Genomic DNA, 22,511 nt, shown 5'->3' on the forward strand with positions numbered 1-22,511 from the left:
CATTATCCAGAATTTCATTCACCGACACCGCCACACAAACTCGATGTCCCCCAAGGACAAACTCCTACGCCAAGCAGAAACCGAAACACGAAATTTCTTGAAGGACCATCCAGAGCTCTACGTGTTGAAAGCAGACAAGGGCAACAAAACGGTTGTGATGCTTAAACAAGACTATGTCACTCGAATGGAACAGATGCTGTCGGATACACACACATACGAACGAACGCAATACGATCCAACGTCGGGTCTGCAAACTAAAAACAACGATATCGTTCGCCGCCTAGAGAGATTAGGTCTGCTTGATCGTACGACGGCAATGAAATTGCGAACCTATAAAGCGGTGTGTCCAAAAATATATGGTCAGCCAAAAACACACAAATCTGGCTTGCCTCTAAGGCCAGTCGTTCCTTGCATGACATCGCCATCATACGAGCTGTCAAAGTTCATTGCAACGATCCTCCAAAAATCGTTCCAAAGCAAATTCAACGTACGAGATTCCTTTGCCTTCTGCCAATATGCAAACACAACAATAATACCAGCAGACCACGTCATGGTATCGTTCGACGTAGTGTCGTTGTTTACATGTATCCCGATCGCACTGGTACGCAAAAGCATCATCAACCACTGGAATGAAATCGGCACACACACCAACATATGCCTTGATCTCTTCCTGGAGGTGACCGTGTTTTGCATAGAATGCAGCTACTTCTGCTTCAATGGGGTTTTCTATAAGCAGAAGTTTGGCACTGCTATGGGGAACCCACTTTCCCCAATCATCGCTGATTTGGTTATGGAGGACCTACTGGAACGGGCCGTCGCGGCAGTTCCATTCGAAATGCCATATCCTAAAAAGTATGTAGATGACCTGTTTCTAATACTTCCGAAAGATAAAATTGACGAAGTAAGAGAAATTTTCAACCAACAAGAGACGAGTCTGCAGTTCACGGTCGAGGAAGAACAAAACAATCGTCTACCGTTCCTTGATCTAGTCGTAATTAGGAACCTTGACCGAAGCATGTCTACTGAATGGTATATGAAACCGATTGCCTCCGGTAGGTTTCTCAACTATCATTCCCTACACCCACTCCATCAAAAAATGAACATCGCGCTAAATTTTGCAAAGCGAGTGTTTATGTTCTCCACAAACTGCACGGAAAATGCCATAAAAACGATTATAAGAAGGCAACTCCTGATCAATGATTACCCAAAGTCATTGATCAGTCGAGTAATAAACAGAGCAAAACAAAGACTAATATCGAGTACAGCTATGGAAGCGAGCGAAAACACACCAGAAGAGGATGAAAAACTGTTCCGCTCGCTCACCAACATCGACGGCCTCTCCAGTCGGATTTCCAAAACACTCAAGAAGGAATACGCAAACATCCAAGTTGCCACCAAAACAACAAAAACGGTTGGCACACTACTACCCTCGATAAAGGACAAGACGGCGAAGGAACAACAATCAAACGTAATCTACAAGATCCAATGCGGGGACTGTGAAGCCTGCTACATCGGCATGACGACCACAAAATTGAAACAGCGTATCTCGGGACACCGATCGAACGTAAGGCGTTTAGAAACACTACGAGCAGCAGGCTACACAAACGAGGATGCAGCGATCGTGGAAGTTCGTGAGAAAACGGCTCTTGTGGATCATGCAGCTGCTATGGATCACACATTTAGACTAGAAAATGTAAACATTATCGACAAGTCAAACAGATCAGCCAGCTTACCAATACTGGAGAGCTGCCACATCAGAAACACAACACACACAGTAAATAAACGAACAGACACAGACAATCTAAATGTAGCATACGCTGCTGTTCTACACACCATTAAAAACATACGAAAAACAGAACGAAGAGACCAAAACAGAACAAATGTAAACAGTACAACTTCCACTAACACAACCACACACCACACTAGTAGTAATAGAACAGATAGAACAGTTTAACCACCAACAGTCATTTTGAAAAATTGCGCCAGTGCAACACACAGTGGGACGGATTCTGATATTAGATATTTTAAACTAGTTTTCCTAAAGTTAAAACACTCCTAGAAAAGTAAGTAACTTTGAGAACCACAGTTTAAGGAGTCCTAACAAAATTTCTATTATAGCTAAACATAAATGACGGTTAACTGTTCAAACAAACATAACGAAAAAACAACTAGACTTTCGGTAACTATCCAATGTATTAAGAACCCTTCTACCATGTACTAGACTTAATAAATATTGCAGAATCCTTGAAAAAGGTCCAATAAGGACCGAAACGTCGGATCAAGAAAACATATAGTTGTTTTGATTCTCCTAGAAGACTGAAAAGCCAGCAACATAACTGAAGACATTCAAAATTTTGTGAAATAAATCAATGTTTTTATTGCAATACTGTCTGGCAACCCTACACGTTTGCTTGCTGTTGGTCGTTGTGCGCATGGCAACGAAGTCCAGCGTCGCGGCGGCGGTCATCGTTTGACAGAGCCAACAGTGAACGGCAAATTGCGCGCAATGTTTATGAATCAATCTCAAGGCATCCTTTTCTTTGGGTGAAGATTCAATTCGCCTAGATGCCATACACCCAAACCCACTCACTGGTGGAATTTAGCGAGATCATACCGCTGGGTGGCACCGTTTTAAGGGATATTCAAACCTACGGGCCGAGACTGGGTCCGGGCCGGGGCCGCGGCCGAGACTCGATAGGGCTTTTGTCGCTTCGTTTTCACTGCACACAATGCTCACCGGCCTATAGCGCCTGCGCACCAGCAATTTATGTTGCGCGAACGCACAGTATGAAGCGGTTGTCATTTATTTTTATTTTTGTTTCTGCGCACTTTCTCCAGTGTGAATGTACATCAATCCTTTCATCCAGAACTTTCTTTTGTAATTTCTACAGGAATCTGGGATTCCTTCAGCTTTTTTTATGATTTCCCTTGGAGTGCTTTCTGGGACTCTCCCGTAGTTCTTTCTGGAAAACCTCTAATGAGATTCTTCTAGGAGTGCTTCCTGGTATTTCTCCAACTACTCCGTCTGAGTTTTTGTCCTTGAGTTCTACTAAAATTTCTTCTGGGATACTTTCAAGAACTGGTTTAGAATTTTTCTCCAGAAATTCCTCCAGGAGTAGCTTCCCACAGTTTATTTATTTTCAGTTCAACGGAAAGCCCTCCTGAAGTTCCTGAGAGTGAGTCCAGGAGCTCCCCAGGCATTCCTCCAGGGCACCCCCAAAAACTACCAAGGGAATTTCTTTAGAATTAGCCCAAGAATTCCTCCAGCATTTGTCGTAGAATCACCCTTGGATTTTACTGGGAATTTCTCCATTATAACGCTGGAAATTAATGCAGGAGTTCTCCAGCAATAATGCATGCTTCTCTTCAGGATTTTTCCCGAAAATTATTGAAGGACTTAAGGGATTTCTCCAGAAATTCCTGCATTAATACCACCAGGACTTCCTCAAGGGATTCCTCCAAAAAATCCTCCACGATGTCAACTAAAAATTCTTCCAGTAGTTCTTCCAGGAATAACTCCAGAAATTCATCTCGAAGTTCCTACAGGAATTTCTCTTCAGGAATTGTGGAAGGGATTTCACAAGACAATTTTTCAATAAATTGCTCCAAGACTTTCTTTAAGAATTCCTGCAAGGATTTATCTAGGAATTCCTCTGACGATTCCTCTAGATTTTTTTCCACGGTGTCCCCCAAGAATTCTTCCAGTTATTCCTCCATGAGTTCCTTGCAGGAATTCATACCGAAATTCTACCAGGAAATCCTGCAGGGATTCCTCCAGGAATCCCACCATAAATTCCTCCTGTAATTGCTGCAGGAGATTCTCTTGAGGTTCCTCCAAGGATTCCTCTAGAATTCCTTCCAGAATTTCTCCCAGGAAATCATCAAGAAATTCATCCCAGGAAATCATCAAGAAATTCCTCTAGAAATTCCTTCAGTAACTCCTCCAGAAAATCCTTCAGTAATTCCTCACAGAATTCCTCTAGGAATTTCTACAGGGATTTCTTCAAAAATTTCTCCAGAAAGTACTCCAGGCATTTCTCCAAGAATTACTTCATGAATTTCTCCATAAATTATTCCAGGAATTCCTCCAGAAATTACTTCAGGTACTACTCCAGGAGTTCCTTCAAGAATTCCACCGGAAATTCCTCAAGGAATACCTCCAGAAATTCCATCAGGTATTTTTCCAGAAAGTCTTCTTGGAAATACTCCAGGCATAACTCCAAGAATTTCTCCGTGAGTTACTCCAGTTATTCCTACAGGATTCTTACAGATGTTTATCCAGGAACTACTGCAAGATGTCCTCCAATTTTTTTTTCCAGGAATTCCTCCAGTGATTCTTTCATAAATTTCTCCAGTAAATGCTCCAGAAAATTCGTCAGTGATTCCTTTAATAAATCTTCTATGGATTCCTCCAGGAGTTCGTACAGAATATCCTGAAGAAATTCCTCCAGACATTCCTCCAAAAAACACTCCAGGAATTCCTCTAAGAATTTCGCCAGTGATTTCTTTCGTCCAGAAATTTCGCCAGTGATTCCTTTAATAAATCTTCTAGGGATTCCCCCAGGAATTCCTACAGAATATCCACCAGAAATTCCTCCAGGCATTCCTCCAGGAATTCCTACAGAAAATACTCCAGGAATTCCTCCAGGAATTTCACAAGGAATTACTCCAGGAATTCATCCACGAACTTCTCCAGAAATTCCTCCAGGAATTCCTCCGAAAATTCCTCCAAGAATTCTTTTAGGAATTTTTCCATAAAGTCTTCCAGGATATACTCCAAAAATTCCTCCAAAAATTCCTTCAGGAATTCTTCCATAAAGTCTTCCAGGAAATACTCCATTAATTACTCCAAGAATTGCTTCAGGAATAACTCTAGGAATTCCTCCACGAATTGCTTCAGAAATGACTTCAGGGATTCCTACGGGAATTCTTCCAGAAACTACTTCAGGCTGTCCTCAAAAAAAAATCCTCCAGGAATTCTACAAGGAAATACTTACGGGATTCCTCCAAGAATTACTCCAGGAAAGCCGTCAAGAATTCCTCCCGGAAACAATCCAAGAATTCTCATAATTTCTCTTTGAATTACTCCAGGAATTCGTCAAAAATTTACTTCTGGAATTTTTCCAGAACTTGAACGGATTCTTGATTGAAATCTTGAAAGAATTCTTGGGGGAGTTCCCGTAGCAGTTTCTGGAATAATATCTGGAGGATTTCCAGGGAGAATTCTGGAGTGATTTTTGGGGAAGATCCTGTAGGAATTTCTGGAGAATTTCCTGACAGAAATCCTAGAAAAGTTTATTTAGGAATTCCTTCCAGACTTCCGCCAACAATTGCTTCAAGAATCCCTCTATGAATTTCTCCAAAAATCCCTCGAACAGTTCTTACTGGGATTTTTGAAGAAATTTATTCAGGAATTACTTTACAAACTCCTCCAGGAACTCCTTCAAAAATTCCTCCAGTAATTCCTTCAAAAATTCCTCCAAGAATTTCTCCATGAATTCTACCAGGAAATCCTCCAAAAATAACTTGTGAGATAGCTCCAGGGATTCCTTCTTGAATTCCTCCAGGTATTCCTCCATTGACTCTTTCAAAAACTCCTTCAAGGCTTACTACAGGTATTTCTCTAGGGATTCCTAATGAAATTTCTCCAAGGAAATCCCCCAGGAATTCTTCCAAGACTCCCTCCAGGTATTTCTTCAAAAATTCCTCCAGGGATTATTTTAAGAGTTCCTCCAAGGATTCCACCAGCGATTCTTCCAGGGAGTAATTCCTGAAAGAAACTCCGAAGGAATTCTTAGATAAATTTCTGGATGACATCCTACGTAGAGGAATTACTGGAGTGATTCCTGGAGGAATTCTTGGAGTAAGTTCTAACGGAGTTTCTGACGTTATTCCTGAAAAAAAATATGAAGCGCTTCCCAGAGGAATCCCTGGAGTAGCTCTTTAAAGAATTCCTGTACCTGAGATAATTTCGGGAGGAATTCCTGGAAGATTAACCGAAGAAATTCTTGGAGGAAATTCTAGAGACATTTCGGAGGCCTTCCTGGAAAAATTCTTGAGGAATTTCTAAAATAAAACCTTGAGAAATTTCGGGAAGAATTTCAGGACGAATTCTTGGAGATATTCGTAAGCAATATCTGAAGGAATTCCTGAAATAATTCTTGAGGAATTTCTGAAAGATTGGAGCCACATCTGAAGCAGCTCTTTAAAGAATTTTTGAATAAATTCTTGAAGCATTTCCTTGAGGTATTCGAAATAGGAATTCTGGAAAAATTCCGAAATGTTTTTTTGACGAATTCCTGGAGTAATTCAAAGAGAAATTATGGGAATTCTTGGATTGTTTCCAGGAGGAATTCTTGACGGCTTTCCTGGATAAATATCGGAAAGAATTCGTGCAGGAATCCCTGGAGTAGATCCTAGAAGAATTCTTGGAGTTATTCTTAGAGGAATCCCGTAAGTATTTCCTTGTGGAATTCCTGGAGGATTTTTTTGAGGATATTCTGAAGTAGTTTCTGGAAAAATTCCCGTAGGAATCCCTGAAGTCATTCCTGGAGCAATTGCTGGAGGATTTTCTAGAGTAATTCCTGAAGCAATTCTTGGAGTAATTAATGGAGTATCTCCTGGAATACTTTATGGAAGAATTCCTGAAGGAATTCTTGGAGGAATTTTTGGAGGAATTTCTGGGGAAATTCGTGGATGAATTTCTGGAGTAATTCCTGGTGGAATTCCTGGAGGAATTCGTGGAGTATTTTCTGGAGAAATTCCTGGAGGAATGCCTGAATGAATTTCTGGTGGATATTCTGTAGGAATTCTAGAAGATTTATTAAAGGAATCACTGGCGAAATTCTCAGAGGAACTCCTGGAGTGTTTTCTGGAGGAGTGCCTGGAGGATTTTCTGGTGGATATTCTGTAGGAATTGCTGGAGGAATTCCTAGACGATTTATTGAAGGAATCACTGGCGAAATTCTTGGAGGAATTCCTGGAGTGTTTTTTGGAGGAATTCCTGGATGAATTTCTGGTGGATATTCTGTAGGAATTCCTGGAGGAATCCCTTGAAGATTTATTGAACAAATCACTGGCGAAATTCTTAGAGGAATTGCTGGGGGAATTCCTGGAGGAATTTCTGGACGATTTCCTGGAGGAAGGAGGAAGTCAGGAAGGAATCTCTAAAGAATTTTCTGGAGCATTACTCCAGGTATTCCTACAGGATTCTTACAGATGTTTTTCCAGGGACTACTGCAAGATGTCCTCCAAATTTTTTTCCCATTAATTCCTCCAGTGATTCCTTCATAAATTTCTCCAGTAAATGCTCCAGAAAATTGTTTAGAGATTCCTCCAGAATTCCTTCCTGAATTTCCTCCAGGAAATTGTCCAGAAATTCCTCCAGGAATTCCCCCAGCAATTCCTCTAAGAATTTCGCCAGTGATTCGTTTAATAAATCTTCTAGGGATTCCTCCAGGAATTCCTACAGAATATCCACCAGAAAATCCTCCAGGCACTCCTCCAGAAAACACTCCAGGAGTTCCTCTAAGAATTTCGCCAGTGATTCCTTTAATAAAGCCTCTAGGAATTCCTCCAGGAATTCCCACAGAATATCCACCAGAAATTCATCCAGGCATTCCTCCAGGAATTTCTCCAGAAAATACTCCACGAATTCCTCCAGGAATTCCACCAGGAATTACTCCAGGAATTCATCCACGAACTTCTCCCGAAATTCCTCCAAAAATTCCTCCAAGAATTCCTTCAGGAATTCTTCCATAAAGTATTCCAGGAAATACTCCATTAATTACTCCAAGAATTGCTTCAGGAATAACTCTAGAAAATCCTCCAGCAATTGCTCCAGGAATGACTTCAGGGATTCCTACGGGAATTTTTCCAGAAACTACTTTAGAATATCCTCAAAAAAAATCCTCCAGGAATCCTACAAGGAAATACTTACGGGATTCCTCTAAGAATGACTCCAGGAATTCTTCTAGGATCTACTCCAGGGATTCCTGCACGAATTCTTTCCGATATTTATCCAGGAAAGCCGTCAAGAATTCCTCCTGGAAACAATCCAAGAATTCCCATAATTTCTCTTTGAATTACTCCAGAAATTCGTCAAAAAAACATTTCGGAATTTTTCCAGAATTCCTCTTACGAATACCTCAAGGAAATTCTTCAAGAATTTATTCAAAAATTATTTAAAGAGCTGCTTCAGAAGTGGCTCCAATCTTTTTGAAATTCCTTCACGAATTATTTCAGGAATTCCTCCAGATATCACTTACGAATATCTCCAAGAATTCGTCCTGAAATTCTTCCCGAAATTTCTCAAAGTTTTATTTAAGAAATTCCTCAAGAATTTTTCCAGGAAGGCCTCCAGAAATTCCTCTCAGAAACACTCAAAGAATTTCTCCATGAATTACTTCAAGACTTTCTCCAAAAACTATTCCAGAACCTACTCTAGGAATTACTCCAGGATTTTCTCAAGAAATGTCTCTAGAATTTCCTTGAAGAATTCCTTCGGTTAATCTTCCAGGAATTCCTCTCGGAATTATCTCAGGTACAGGAATTCTTTAAAGAGCTACTCCAGGGATTCCTCTGGGAAGCGCTTCATATTTTTTTTTCAGGAATAGCTTCAGAAACTCCGTTAGAACTTACTCCAAGAATTCCTCCAGGAATCACTCCAGTAATTCCTCTACGTAGGATGTCATCCGGAAATTTATCTAAGAATTCCTCCCAGGCATTCCTTCGGAGTTTCTTTCAGGAATAACTCCCTGGAAGAATCCCTGGTGGAATCCTTGGAGGAACTCTTAAAATAATCCCTGGAGGAATTTTTGAAGAAATACCTGGAGGGAGTCTTGGAAGAATTCCTGGGGGATTTCCTTGGAGAAATTTCATTAGGAATCCCTAGAGAAATACCTGTAGTAAGCCTTGAAGGAGTTTTTGAAAGAGTCACTGGAGGAATACCTGGAGGAATTCAAGGAGGAATCCCTGGAGCTATCTCACAAGTTATTTTTGGAGGATTTCCTGGTAGAATTCATGGAGAAATTCTTGGAGGAATTTTTGAAGGAATTACTGGAGGAATTTTTGAAGGAGTTCCTGGAGGAGTTTGTAAAGTAATTCCTGAATAAATTTCTTCAAAAATCCCAGTAAGAACTGTTCGAGGGATTTTTGGAGAAATTCATAGAGGGATTCTTGAAGCAATTGTTGGCGGAAGTCTGGAAGGAATTCCTAAATAAACTTTTCTAGGATTTCTGTCAGGAAATTCTCCAGAAATTCCTACAGGATCTTCCCCAAAAATCACTCCAGAATTCTCCCTGGAAATCCTCCAGATATTATTCCAGAAACTGCTACGGGAACTCCCCCAAGAATTCTTTCAAGATTTCAATCAAGAATCCGTTCAAGTTCTGGAAAAATTCCAGAAGTAATTTTTTGACGAATTCCTGGAGTAATTCAAAGAGAAATTATGAGAATTCTTGGATTGTTTCCGGGAGGAATTCTTGACGGCTTTCCTGGAGTAATTCTTGGAGGAATCCCGTAAGTATTTCCTTGTAGAATTCCTGGAGGATTTTTTTTTTTGAGGACAGCCTGAAGTAGTTCCTGGAAGAATTCCCGTAGGAATCCCTGAAGTCATTTCTGAAGCAATTCGTGGAGGAATTCCTAGAGTTATTCCTGAAGCAATTCTTGGAGTAATTAATGGAGTATTTCCTGGAAGACTTTATGGAAGAATTCCTGAAGGAATTTTTGGAGGAATTTTTGGAGTATATCCTGGAAGACTTTATGGAAAAATTCCTAAAAGAATTCTTGGAGAAATTTTCGGAGGAATTCCTGGAGGAATTTCTGGAGAAGTTCGTGGATGAATTCCTGGAGTAATTCCTTGTGAAATTCCTGGAGGAATTCCTGGAGTATTTTCTGTAGGAATTCCTGGAGGAATGCCTGGAGGAATTTCTGGTGGATATTCTGTAGGAATTCCTGGGGGAATCCCTAGAAGATTTATTAAAGGAATCACTGGCGAAATTTCTGGACGAAAGAAATCACTGGCGAAATTCTTAGAGGAATTCTTGGAGTGTTTTTTGGAGGAATGTCTGGAGGAATTTCTTCAGGATATTCTGTACGAACTCCTGGAGGAATCCATAGAAGATTTATTAAAGGAATCACTGACGAATTTTCTGGAGCATTTACTGGAGAAATTTATGAAAGAATCACTGGAGGAATTCCTGGAAAAAAAATTGGAGGACATCTTGCAGTAGTTCCTGGATAAACATCTGTAAGAATCCTGTAGGAATAACTGGAGTAACTCACGGAGAAATTCTTGGAGTTATGCCTGGAGTATTTCCAAGAAGACTTTCTGGAAAAATACCTGATGGAATTTCTGGAGGTATTCCTTGAGGAATTTCCGGTGGAATTCTTGAAGGAACTCCTGGAGTAGTACCTGAAGTAATTTCTGGAGGAATTCCTGGAATATTTTATGGAGAAATTCATGAAGTAATTCTTGGAGAAATGCCTGGAGTACTTTCTGGAGAAATTTTTGAAGAAATCCCTGTAGAAATTCCTAGAGGAATTCTGTGAGGAATTACTGAAGGAATTTCTGGAGGAGTTACTGAAGGAATTTCTAGAGGAATTTCTTGATGATTTCCTGGGATGAATTTCTTGATGATTTCCTGGGAGAAATTCTGGAAGGAATTCTAGAGGAATCCTTGGAGGAACCTCAAGAGAATCTCCTGCAGCAATTACAGGAGGAATTTATGGTGGGATTCCTGGAGGAATCCCTGCAGGATTTCCTGGTAGAATTTCGGGATGAATTCCTGCAAGGAACTCATGGAGGAATAACTGGAAGAATTCTTGGGGGACACCGTGGAAAAAAATCTAGAGGAATCGTCAGAGGAATTCCTAGATAAATCCTTGCAGGAATTCTTAAAGAAAGTCTTGGAGCAATTTATTGAAAAATTGTCTTGTGAAATCCCTTCCACAATTCCTGAAGAGAAATTCCTGTAGGAACTTCGAGATGAATTTCTGGAGTTATTCCTGGAAGAACTACTGGAAGAATTTTTAGTTGACATCGTGGAGGATTTTTTGGAGGAATCCCTTGAGGAAGTCCTGGTGGTATTAATGCAGGAATTTCTGGAGAAATCCCTTAAGTCCTTCAATAATTTTCGGGAAAAATCCTGAAGAGAAGCATGCATTATTGCTGGAGAACTCCTGCATTAATTTCCAGCGTTATAATGGAGAAATTCCCAGTAAAATCCAAGGGTGATTCTACGACAAATGCTGGAGGAATTCTTGGGCTAATTCTAAAGAAATTCCCTTGGTATTTTTTTGGGGTGCCCTGGAGGAATGCCTGGGGAGCTCCTGGACTCACTCTCAGGAACTTCAGGAGGGCTTTCCGTTGAACTGAAAATAAATAAACTGTGGGAAGCTACTCCTGGAGGAATTTCTGGAGAAAAATTCTAAACCAGTTCTTGAAAGTATCCCAGAAGAAATTTTAGTAGAACTCAAGGACAAAAACCCAGACGGAGTAGCTGGAGAAATACCAGGAAGCACTCCTAGAAGAATCTCATTAGAGGTTTTCCAGAAAGAACTACGGGAGAGTCCCAGAAAGCACTCCAAGGGAAATCATAAAAAAAAGCTGAAGGAATCCCAGATTCCTGTAGAAATTACAAAAGAAAGTTCTGGATGAATGTTGATGTACATTCACACTGGAGAAAGTGCGCAGAAACAAAAACAAAAATAAATGACAACTGCTTCATACTGTGCGTTCGCGCAACATAAATTGCTGGTGCGCAGGCGCTATAGGCCGGTGAGCATTGTGTGCAGTGAAAACGAAGCGACAAAAGCCCTATCGAGTCTCGGCCGCGGCCCCGGCCCGGACCCAGTCTCGGCCCGTAGGTTTGAATATCCCTTAAAACGGTGCCACCCAGCGGTATGATCTCGCTAAATTCCACCAGTGAGTGGGTTTGGGTGTATGGCATCTAGGCGAATTGAATCTTCACCCAAAGAAAAGGATGCCTTGAGATTGATTCATAAACATTGCGCGCAATTTGCCGTTCACTGTTGGCTCTGTCAAACGATGACCGCCGCCGCGACGCTGGACTTCGTTGCCATGCGCACAACGACCAACAGCAAGCAAACGTGTAGGGTTGCCAGACAGTATTGCAATAAAAACATTGATTTATTTCACAAAATTTTGAATTCAAGATTGTGACAAAACTATGAAAGATACAATGTTGCACCAAAGGACAGTTTGGTAGCGTATCAAAAAATGAATGTTTTGTAGAACATTTCTCACATTTATCACGTTTTTCACGAGTAAACTATCAAAAAAGGTGAAAAGGGGGTACATTTTTAGGCACTTTTTACATAAAAGTCAAAATTTCTGCACTTAAATGACTTTTTATCAATTACCTGTCCAAAGAGCATTAAAAGACAAAGCTTTAAGCTTTCTATCCATGCGCTAAGATTGATTATACGGTTCATAGTTTCTGAGTTAGAGATGTTTAAAGATGGGGTAATTTAATAACACTAATTTTTGAATAACTCACTTAGCAGTGATTTCCGGACCTACCTGTAGAACAATTTTTTGCTGCAAATATGGTCTACTTTCACCTCCTTTCGGGTGTAACACGAATTACCAGTCACCCTGTATAATCTTCTCGTCGGACCGTAAACCACCGTAAAACTTTTCCGTCACAATTTAACTGCCCCTGTCAACTTCTAACGTGCAATTTGTTTCTCCCTAGTTCAGCCCAAACATAGCCTAACTTGTTATTTGAGACAACTTTCAATCGCCTCGGAGGGGGGACTCCGCCTCCGCCCTCTCTTGACATCCACTCAGACAGTCTGTGCCGTCATCGTTCCAAAGCAGAAAAGTTTATCCTGACCGCCACAGCGATTCGGCGGACCCAAAATGCGGATGTCACCCGCGTGATATATCTAATGGCGCAGAGTTTACCTACTTTTTGAAGAATGTCTCGCGCCGTCGTCGTCGGTCGACTTCGTCACCGTTTTCGTTGTCTGTGAAGGAAAGATAGCGAGTACACCCCAAAGCCAAGGGAAAACAAACAACAAATATCCCACGGTCTCCTCAAAAGTGAGAGTGGTATAAAGTGCGTCCTTTGGGGAAATCTAACTCATTCAAGTATTGTTTTCACGGTAAGAACTCAAGAATAGGAAGAACTTTATTGTATATTTTGCTTTCCTAGCGCATTTCACCTCGAATCTCCCCCACATGTCGGTGCAGTCAACAACACGGGGCAAGGAATGAAATATTTTCCTATCGATTTTCCCCGCCATCATCATCGAAGATTGCATGTCGGAAGGTGCACACGAAAGCGACCTGCTGCTGCCGCCACCGTCGCCACCATGTTTTTGTGTCCCGTCCCGATCGAGACTGTATGATGGTGTTTTGATGGTGAAGGTGCAATTTTACCCAGGTGCCTCGTGGCCCGACAGGGATTCGATGTTGCTGCATCGGAATCGGAAATGCGACGTTGAACAGCTGTTCTGCGCTGCTGCCCGGCTTTACCTCTAGCACAAGTCTCCCTACATTCTGGGTCTTGGTCGATGGCGGAGGTTACCGAAGCCGGGGAACACATTTTTTCCGCTAGAGAGGCGGGTCTTATGAAAATTCGATTTACAGATTGCAGTAATGCGCTTTGGTGCGCATTTTTCTTGGGAAGAGTGTTGTTCTTGTTTACGAGCTGCTATCAGCGTGTAGCGATGACGTGCAGGACACAAAGGGGCCGTTCATAAACCACGTAGACTTTTTGGGGGCAGGGGGGTCTGGCCAAAGTCGCTCCATACAAATTTCAAAATTTTTGTAAAAAGTCTACGAGAGGGGAGGGAGGGTTTCTGAGATGGCCAAATTTTGGTCTACGTGGTTTATGAACAGCCACAAATTGTATACGAACGGTCGATACTGTCGTATACCGATTTGAAGTCGATGCGTGTGGACCTGGTATTCACGGCATTTCCGGCGGATTTGCCGTACGGTGAAGATCTGGTGCATTGTCGACCGACCGTCGATGAAGCCGTCTTGCTAACTTCCCACATACTCATTCGTTGTAGCTGACAGACAACGGAAGATGATCTGGGATAGGCTTCAACTCCTGCGATAGTTGTTCGGTTTCCCAGATCCTGACTGTCAACCGATGCAGACAGGTGGCCAACTTTTCTGGGCCCATCGTAATGAGTACAGCTGCAATACCATCCTTACCAGCTGCTTTGTTTGGGAGTTGAACCATTTCCGTCATCTGCTGAATTGGTGTAACCGCTTCCTTCGTTGCCGTGGTCTCTCGTGCCTACATTCTCCACGCCAAGTGCTCATCGAAGTGCTACTTCCACCTTTTGCACCTCACGTCCGTCCGTCAAGAGGCCTCCGTCCTTATTCCTGCAAACGTCGGCTCGTGGCACGAAGCCATTGCGAGATGCGTTGTTTCCGTGTGTTTCTTGGGAAATGTGCAGCAGTTACATTTCTTCACACTCCGCTTCTTCCAGGAGGCGGTTATTCTCCCAAGCAAGGCGGGTTGCTGTTTTCGCTTCTGTTTGTTATGTAGGGTTTCGTACTACTTGGGCACCCGCGTCAATTTCCGGCACCTCACAGCAAAACAAATCAAAATATCACTTGCCGCATATTTTCCAAACGCCCTTTCGTAGGTAATCGTCTCCCGCAACCTTTTCGCAACGGAATCCACAGTCAATGAGCTACACTGTTACTCTGAAGCCGCACAAGTGCTCAAAACAAATATTACTCGCAGACGGGTGCACTTCGGCAGCCAAATAGGGGTGCCGAAGTGATTTCCCATTTGATTTTGCTGGAAGTTCGGCACTGGTGCCGAGAATTGGTGCTGGACTAGGTGCAGTAAACTCGTTCAAAATCAACTTTCCGGCAGAAAATCTTCACAAAAATCACTGTTAACAACAAGTTCCATCAATAAGGTATCTGATTCAGACGGAAGAAGTGGTTGAAAACAGTCGTTTCGTTGTGAATTTAGGTTATAAATAATTTGGTTTACATGTTGTGCCGGGAATAGGGCAAAAAACCCTATCTCTCAGGTTTCTTGCCGCATCATTACCGCTCCGCTCAGTGCTTCTCCTCCAAATCTTCACTCCTCGTCGAGCTATTGGTTCCGTTGATTCCTTTCCACGTACCCGATGGTGCTCTCGACTTCGTTGTAGATGGCTGCTTTTACTGTAGGGCCGACATCGAGCTCACCCTCGTCTGGCAACGTTGCCTCGTTTTAGATACATTGTTGATGACGGCAAGTTTTAAACGCAACTTGACCATCATCAGCTAGTGGTCTGAGTTGATGTTAACCCCACAGACCTCTTGTTGACGTAGACGTCCATAATTTTGGAGAAGTGCCGTCCGTCAATTCAGAACGTGGACAATTTCTCCAGGTCTTGGCCAGGATCTCCAGGTGTAAGGTGTAAGGAAGCGTATTGGAAAAAAGGTGCTACGAGGTGAATAACTCCTCCTGGCTAACCTGTGCGTTTGGGCCACCTATGATGAGTTTAATGAGGCCAATTGGTACCCGATCAGAAAGGCATAACAAAATTATAACCGATTGAGCTATTTATTTCAAAGATTTTTCATAACAGAATGAGTTATAAAATTCGCCGGTTAGGTGTTAAAATAACAAAAAATATAACTAAAATTGCTCTAGCCATTACATAATTATAACAGGTGTTGATAGGTGTTTATAACAACGTGAGATATAATAAATATTGGAATGATCAAAAAGTTATAACACATGTTGTTATAAATTAGATATAAATATATTGGGTAAAAATTGAGTTGGGTAAATTTTAACTCATTTTTTGGGTAATTTTTATTAGGAGTGTTATTTATTTTTAGCGAAAAGTTTTTTGTATAAAAAAACTTGCCCTACGTAGTATATAAAAACCCTCACCCAGACGGGAATCGAACCAAGGACGCCAGCCTTTAACTGCAATCCGGCGCCTTTATCATTGAGACCATTATTGCAGCACTTGAAGTGAAGGGCGGTATATGATCAAGTGGTTCTTCGTTTTGGCGGCTGGTCTATAAATAGACTCATCCAACGTACAGGGGAAAGAAAATATGATGTCACATAAAAGTGTTCTTGATACAGTTGATCGCAATTACGTCATCTTAGGATATAAAAACAAAAGTGTATATAATTTGATTATAATTGTAACTCAATAATTTGCTCTGCATTTTGGCACGCTTTATCTCATGATTCAGACCAGAAATAAATGTCGTATCTTCATCAAAGTTGTAGAGATAGTGAATGGCTAAACAGTGAAAAGAGTGGTATACAATTTCACCTTCTCTTGGTGCTAGCGAGCAATTAAATCAGAACATTTAGACATGTGTTATTAAATAATTATCAGGGAAGTTCCTGCCTATGGCAAAGTTATGCAGTAGTCTGGTGGTTTAAAATTTCACCGCATCGTGGCGTTAGTGTGCATTTCAAGAGATTGTCAGATTTGCAGTGTTTAAAGCACAATTTCAACATTACATGGTACAAGAAATGACATACTAAAGCAATTCTGTGGCGTATGCTTTGCCTCGTGATATCATATAATGTTTTTATTTTCAGTAAAAATAGTTTAAATAAGAAATTCCCCCACTAGTTGAAAGCACGTGTTCGGCATTTACTTTGGCATTTGCTCAAGATGCATGACGATGTCCATCAACACATCGGTAAAAAAGAAATAGCCTTCTGCTATTGATTGGTTTTTTAAAAGCTTTCAACAGTGTTTCTCATTTTAAATTACTGCACAGATTATCATATCTATTTGTTTTTAGTTGAGATTCTGTTTCATTGAGTAAATCCTATTTGAATAACCGCTTTAAAATTGTGGAAGCTAAAGGAAATCATTGAAGCCCGATCGGTACTCTTTCGGGCGTGCCACAAGGATCGGTTTCAGGACCATTGATGTTAGCCGATTGTGCGATATTTGCCAGAAAACCGTTCGCCAGAAAACCATTCGCCAGAATGACAAACGCCAGAAAACCATTTGCCAGAATGTACCATTTGCCAGAATACTATTTGCCCGAAAGTACCATTTGCCAGAATGTACCAATCCCCAGAATTTAATATTAAATATTAATTTCTGGGGATTGTACATTCTGGCAAATGGTACTTTCGGGCAAATAGAAATTTTCTCCATTTTCTAAGAATTAATTTCAGTCCATTAACATAAAAAATGTCGTCAGTTTCAATCTTTTACAATAATTTGATATGTTCACTGCTAGGATGATCTCTTGGTTTGTTTCGATAAAGGACGACTAGGGCTAGAACAACAAAAACAACTGGAAATGATTCACCGATAGTTATTAAGCAAAGAGAAAATCGATGAAGAGAAATCGATCATTACAGATACGCCTGTATAATACTAAGCGCGAGACTTCGATGTAACTAGGCTATGAGCCATTTTACGAGACGTTTTGGATCAGCTGATCACTCATTTCATGAATAAAAATTTGATAGGAGGTCGCGTCCAAGCCCGTGAGTGTGAATATCAATATCAACACTGTTGTCGTTCCGTAAAACAGACTATAAGTGCATAGGTCTACAAACATCTGGTATGGTGAAAATACAGCTGACCGAAGTACATTAGGCCGATTGGTCAATGGATAGAATAATGATCACGAATCGCTATTCAGTGATTATGGAACAGGAATCGGAACGGTTTCTTAAATTTGTTCGGTTTTCCAATAACTAGCTGATACTTCTACAATATTATTATTTCAGTATTGTTTTACCACAATCAACAATTAATGTCAAAATCTAGTCTTACTAACTAAGAAGAACAGCCTATGTTTAAAAGAAAGCAAAATTCACTAGTTGAACATCAACGGTTTCGAAGCAAAAAACTATTTTTCTACAATTAAACTATTCTCTCCCCAAGTAACCATGGCCTTTTTGCGTGCAGATATACGATGTATTTAGAGCAATCATTACTTTACAAGCAACCTTAAGGTTGATTTGAAGTGGATAAGGTCAATTATAGAATCAAATTAATATAACACTGTTATAATCTTAGTTCAGTCGCATAATTGCCATTTCCACTTTAAATCAACCTTAAATGTTCATGTAAAGTAATGATTGTTCTAAATACACCGTATATCTGCATGCAATAAGGCTTCAGCACCGTGGTTACTTGGCTAGTTCAAATAGTGAATTTTTCCTTCTTCTAAACACAGGCTGTTCTTTCTAGTTTCATTGTAAGACTAGTTTTTGGCATAAATTGTTGATTATGTTAGAACCATAAAGCAATATTGGTATTGCGGGACTAATAGTTTAATTATTGAAAAAAAATAACAGATCTTAAACCCGTTTATTGTTCCTATATTTAAAAGAAGGAAAGATTTATGGTAAAAATACAGTAGCTCCAACTTCAACAGTTATTTTAACAGCATAAAAGGAGAAAACGAAAAAAAAATATGGCCATTCGGCACTTTTTGACCAAATGACATTCGACCCAATGGCCTTCAGTCGAATGCCCTAACACCATTGATATTAAGATACTACAACAGTAACCGAAGCGCCATTAGCCATAATACCAAAGCCCAAATATGTTAAGCTCACATGTTACAATTACCGTGATAAGGGAATATATTGGTTGGAAATGGCGCAAATAAACTAAGAAGTTCATCCAGAAAGAACAGCAGATGATTAAAAGAAGGAAAAAACTCTGCTGGAATTATTAGAATTAATTTCCTCAAGAATAAGCTTTTTATAGCATTTGATCAAGTGATATTCGGGCAGTGACAGTCAGGCTAATGGTATAGGTAAAACCGTCACTTAAGTTATTATTTCTGTGTATTTTACTCGTTGCTTCCAATAGGTTTTTGTTTATGGTATTCGGTTGATTTAAGTCTGTGATCAACAATTCCGGGTAATTTTGCTGTTTGGCACAAACATGATCTCTTTAATGTTATTGTTATTGTCAAAAATAAGCTTAAAAAATTACTTTCAATTGAAAGCAGGGAATCTTTGAAAAATATAAGTAAAACCATAGGGCCCATATAGCCGAGGCGGTAAACGCACGGGTATTCAGCATGACCATGCTGAGGGTGACGGGTTCGATTCCCGGTCGGTCCAGGATCTTTTCGTAAAGGAAATTTCCTTGACTTCCTTGGGCATAGAGTATCTTCGTGCCTGCCACACGATATACGCATGCAAAATGGTCATTGGCAGAGGAAGCTCTCAGTTAATAACTGTGGAAGTGCTCATAGAACACTAAGCTGAGAAGCAGGCTTTGTCCCAATGAGGACGTTACGCCAAGAAGAGAGAGAGAGAAGTAAAACAAAAAATTTCATATCAGTAAAAGCTGGGAAGAACATTCTATGTGTTGAAGAAAGGAAAATCTTTAATGAGTACTGCTCAAATTCCGCCAAAATAAAATTTGATCAATTGGATCCACATCATGATCAACTTGTCCACAAGACAAATTTGTGGAAATGTTTTAATTGAAAAAATAAGCTGTTGTGCGCAATGAAATATTTGAATAACATCGATGATTTAATGTATTGTGAAGTTTGAAAGGTTTAAGTTCACATCATTTTTTTGTTTCACAGTGATTTGCCCTTCTTCAAGCTATAGGCTTTTCTTTAAAAGTTACTCTAAAATTATTTCTTGTTTGCTCTTACATCAGTTCCGGTAATTTATTTAACTTTCGCATATAATAAATTTGAAAAAAAAAATAAATTTTACATTTTTACAATCGTTATTGTGGGCTAATCGATCCCAAACAAATAAAAAACACGATTTATTTTTCAATAAGATTTTTTTAAATTATCATTAGATTGGGAACACTTCTGGATTGAGAACTATGGAAAATTTCTGGGAAATGGTACTTTCTGGGGTATGGTACATTCTGGCAAATGGTTTTCTGGGAAATGGTTCTTTCAGGCAAACGGTTTTCTGGGAAATGGTATTTTCTGGCAAATGTCTTTCTGGCCAATGCCATTCTGGCGAATGGTTTTCTGGCAAATATCGCACAATCATGTTAGCCTTATTTATCAACGACCTTCCTTCATCTTTGAGTATGTAATATCCACACCACATGTTTGCAGATAATAAGAAGCTGTATTTCTACTGAATTAATATGGACGTTAATTGCATGGCAATGAAACGTGACTTACGACATGGCGTGACCAAATTAGATTTAAATTTCAAAGCTCCACAAATTATTTTGTTATTAATCAATTTTTCAAAAACTAAGGTGTTTTTCTTTTGCAGGCAACTAATTGTTTCAGTTGTATCATGTTAATTCAATAAGAATGATAATTATTTTAATTAATTTATTAAAATAATCTTGAATGGGACTACAAACTGCAAAACCTATGGAGGATTGTGATACTTAAAACTTACTTAACAGTTTCAATGAAAGTCATATTTTTCATATCCATTTTGTTGCCTCACTTATCATAGCTTCATGTGACCGTTTGTGAGTTGCATTAACCCTAGTAGGAAGTTGGGGTCAATATGATCCAGACAAGCACGCTGAACGTACGCTACGCCTTCGTTGTGCAAAAGCCTAACATATTAGGAGGGTTAAATCATTGCATACGTTGGGCATTAAATTTTACTAGATACTCTGTGTGGCTCACCTACAATGACAACTGCTGGGATACTCATTTCTTATTTTTTTTAACTACGTTGCTGTGCGATGCTACATGCTTAGTTGAGCTAGGCTAATTTTCATTTTTTTGCCGAGATCCGCACAGCCGATTGCTCGGCAACCTAAATTTAACTGAAATATCGGAAAAAAATCAATTTTATTCATAGCAGCACCCATGGGTGCCGCTGGCATCAAACTTCAAACGTCAAATGTTTAGCCGAGATTCAGCAAATGAACTTTAACCGAGATTTGCACAGCCGATCTCTGCATTCTGTTTTAAGTGTGTATATAGTATCATTCGCTAAGGACCTAAAATCATCACTAAGATACTGATGATCTTAAGGCTTAAGCATCTGTCATCATTTATCGGAAAATAAAAAGCAGTTTTCTCGCTGTGAATCAAAACATCGACCATGAAAATATATTCACTGCATTCTATTAATCATGTGGAGTACAGTGAATATTAGCGCGACAATATCCATCTGAGCTTTCTTAAAAGTTTGGATCATGATTCAAACATGTCAAAAATACTGCATTTGTTTATTTAAGGTTTGAATTCCAATTTGTGTTAGTGAATTTGAACCTAGATAATCAAAAAATCGATTTTGAACTTCCAATAAGGGATAACCCTGAATCTAAAGTTGTTGGCTATTAAATGTTCAAGTTAAGAACTCTTAAATAGCTCAATAATTGACTACCCTTCGTGATATTGAACTGTTGTACTTGGTCCACTCTGACTGAACATAAAAATTGAATATGGTAATCATCAGGGTAATGACAGGAACATCAAATTTCAAACTTCCTGCTCACATTATATACCACTCCTATTAACTGTTGTCCTACTTGTGCATCATTGTTTCATCAAATATGTGAAAACTTGAGTAAAAACTGTAGTTGATTGTAGATTTTCCAAAAATCGTTCACTCAGACTGGACTAAGTACAATCAATTACTTAGCAATTTCTTGGTTTCAAGCTTTTTTTACATGTTTTCACGATCAATACAGAGCGATGCTTTTATGAATAGTTATTAAGGTTTATGGCAAAAATTCAACAACACTTGTTGAAAAACTCAAAACTTATAGAGTTGCAAACTTTAAAGTCGTTTTTCTAGAAATATGGTTAAAGACACATAGTCCTCTCTGACTTAACGCCGACCAAATACAAGTAAGTAAATAAATAAATTTAATGAATAACTTGAATTTTCTTAAAGGTCTGGATCATGATTCAAACTTGTCAAATTCCTGTATTTCACAAGCGCAGTAGCACCACACAGCGGCGTAATTGCGTACCAAACACCACATGTAAAATATTCATTTGACATAAACTGCATTCTTTTTGGATACGACTGAGGTTATGTACTGTTACGGTTTGGCTTCGCAGTCTTAAGGGGAATGGAAAACACTAGTTTTTGATTATTCCCGACGTTTCGGTCCGTTTGGGACCTTTTTCAAGGGTTCTAAAAGTTTAATACAAAGTTACAATAAGTTATAATACATTTAACATTTAACATTTAGAAGAGACATTTACCAATCTTTAAGGTTTTCTGGTCAAAAATAGTTTTGCTAAACTCGAAAAGTCATACGTTCGTTTTGGTCTGGATCGGGAGATTAAGGGTTAAAATTCATTGCGTTAAGTTCATCATTCCACATTTTACTCACTTAGTTTTGGTCCGATCGAGTATGGACCATCGTGATATGGACAAACTGTTTTTTCTCCAGCGGTCTGGAATTCGGGTTCTATCTTCGCGATCTTCCACCATTACTGTTCGTATGCTCTTTCTTTTTCGTGTGTTATACAATATTAATTTCGTCTTATTTTAGTGTGTGTGTGTGTGTGTTTCGTCTATCTGATTAAGTGTGGGTTTGACCGAAGTAAGTCTCTCTTATAATCTAGTTTGTTTTGATTATCTCATTCT

At 39.7% G+C, this 22,511-nt stretch overlaps 2 protein-coding genes across 2 annotated transcripts in view; both read left to right on the forward strand.

The window, feature by feature from the left end:
* The window catches only part of LOC115258615 (myotubularin-related protein DDB_G0290005-like), a 605,847-nt gene that overhangs the window by 556,637 nt on the left and 26,699 nt on the right, over window positions 1-22,511 (forward strand). The gene's annotated exons all lie outside the window — the stretch shown is intronic.
* On the forward strand, window positions 44-13,510 carry LOC134286244 (uncharacterized). Its single transcript, XM_062847828.1, has 3 exons — window positions 44-1,052; window positions 1,266-1,631; window positions 13,284-13,510. Exons 1-3 carry the CDS (start codon window positions 44-46, stop codon window positions 13,508-13,510), a joined length of 1,602 nt encoding a protein of 533 aa, XP_062703812.1.

Source organism: Aedes albopictus, chromosome 2, assembly GCF_035046485.1.
Source record: "Aedes albopictus strain Foshan chromosome 2, AalbF5, whole genome shotgun sequence".
Taxonomy (NCBI): domain Eukaryota; kingdom Metazoa; phylum Arthropoda; class Insecta; order Diptera; family Culicidae; genus Aedes; species Aedes albopictus.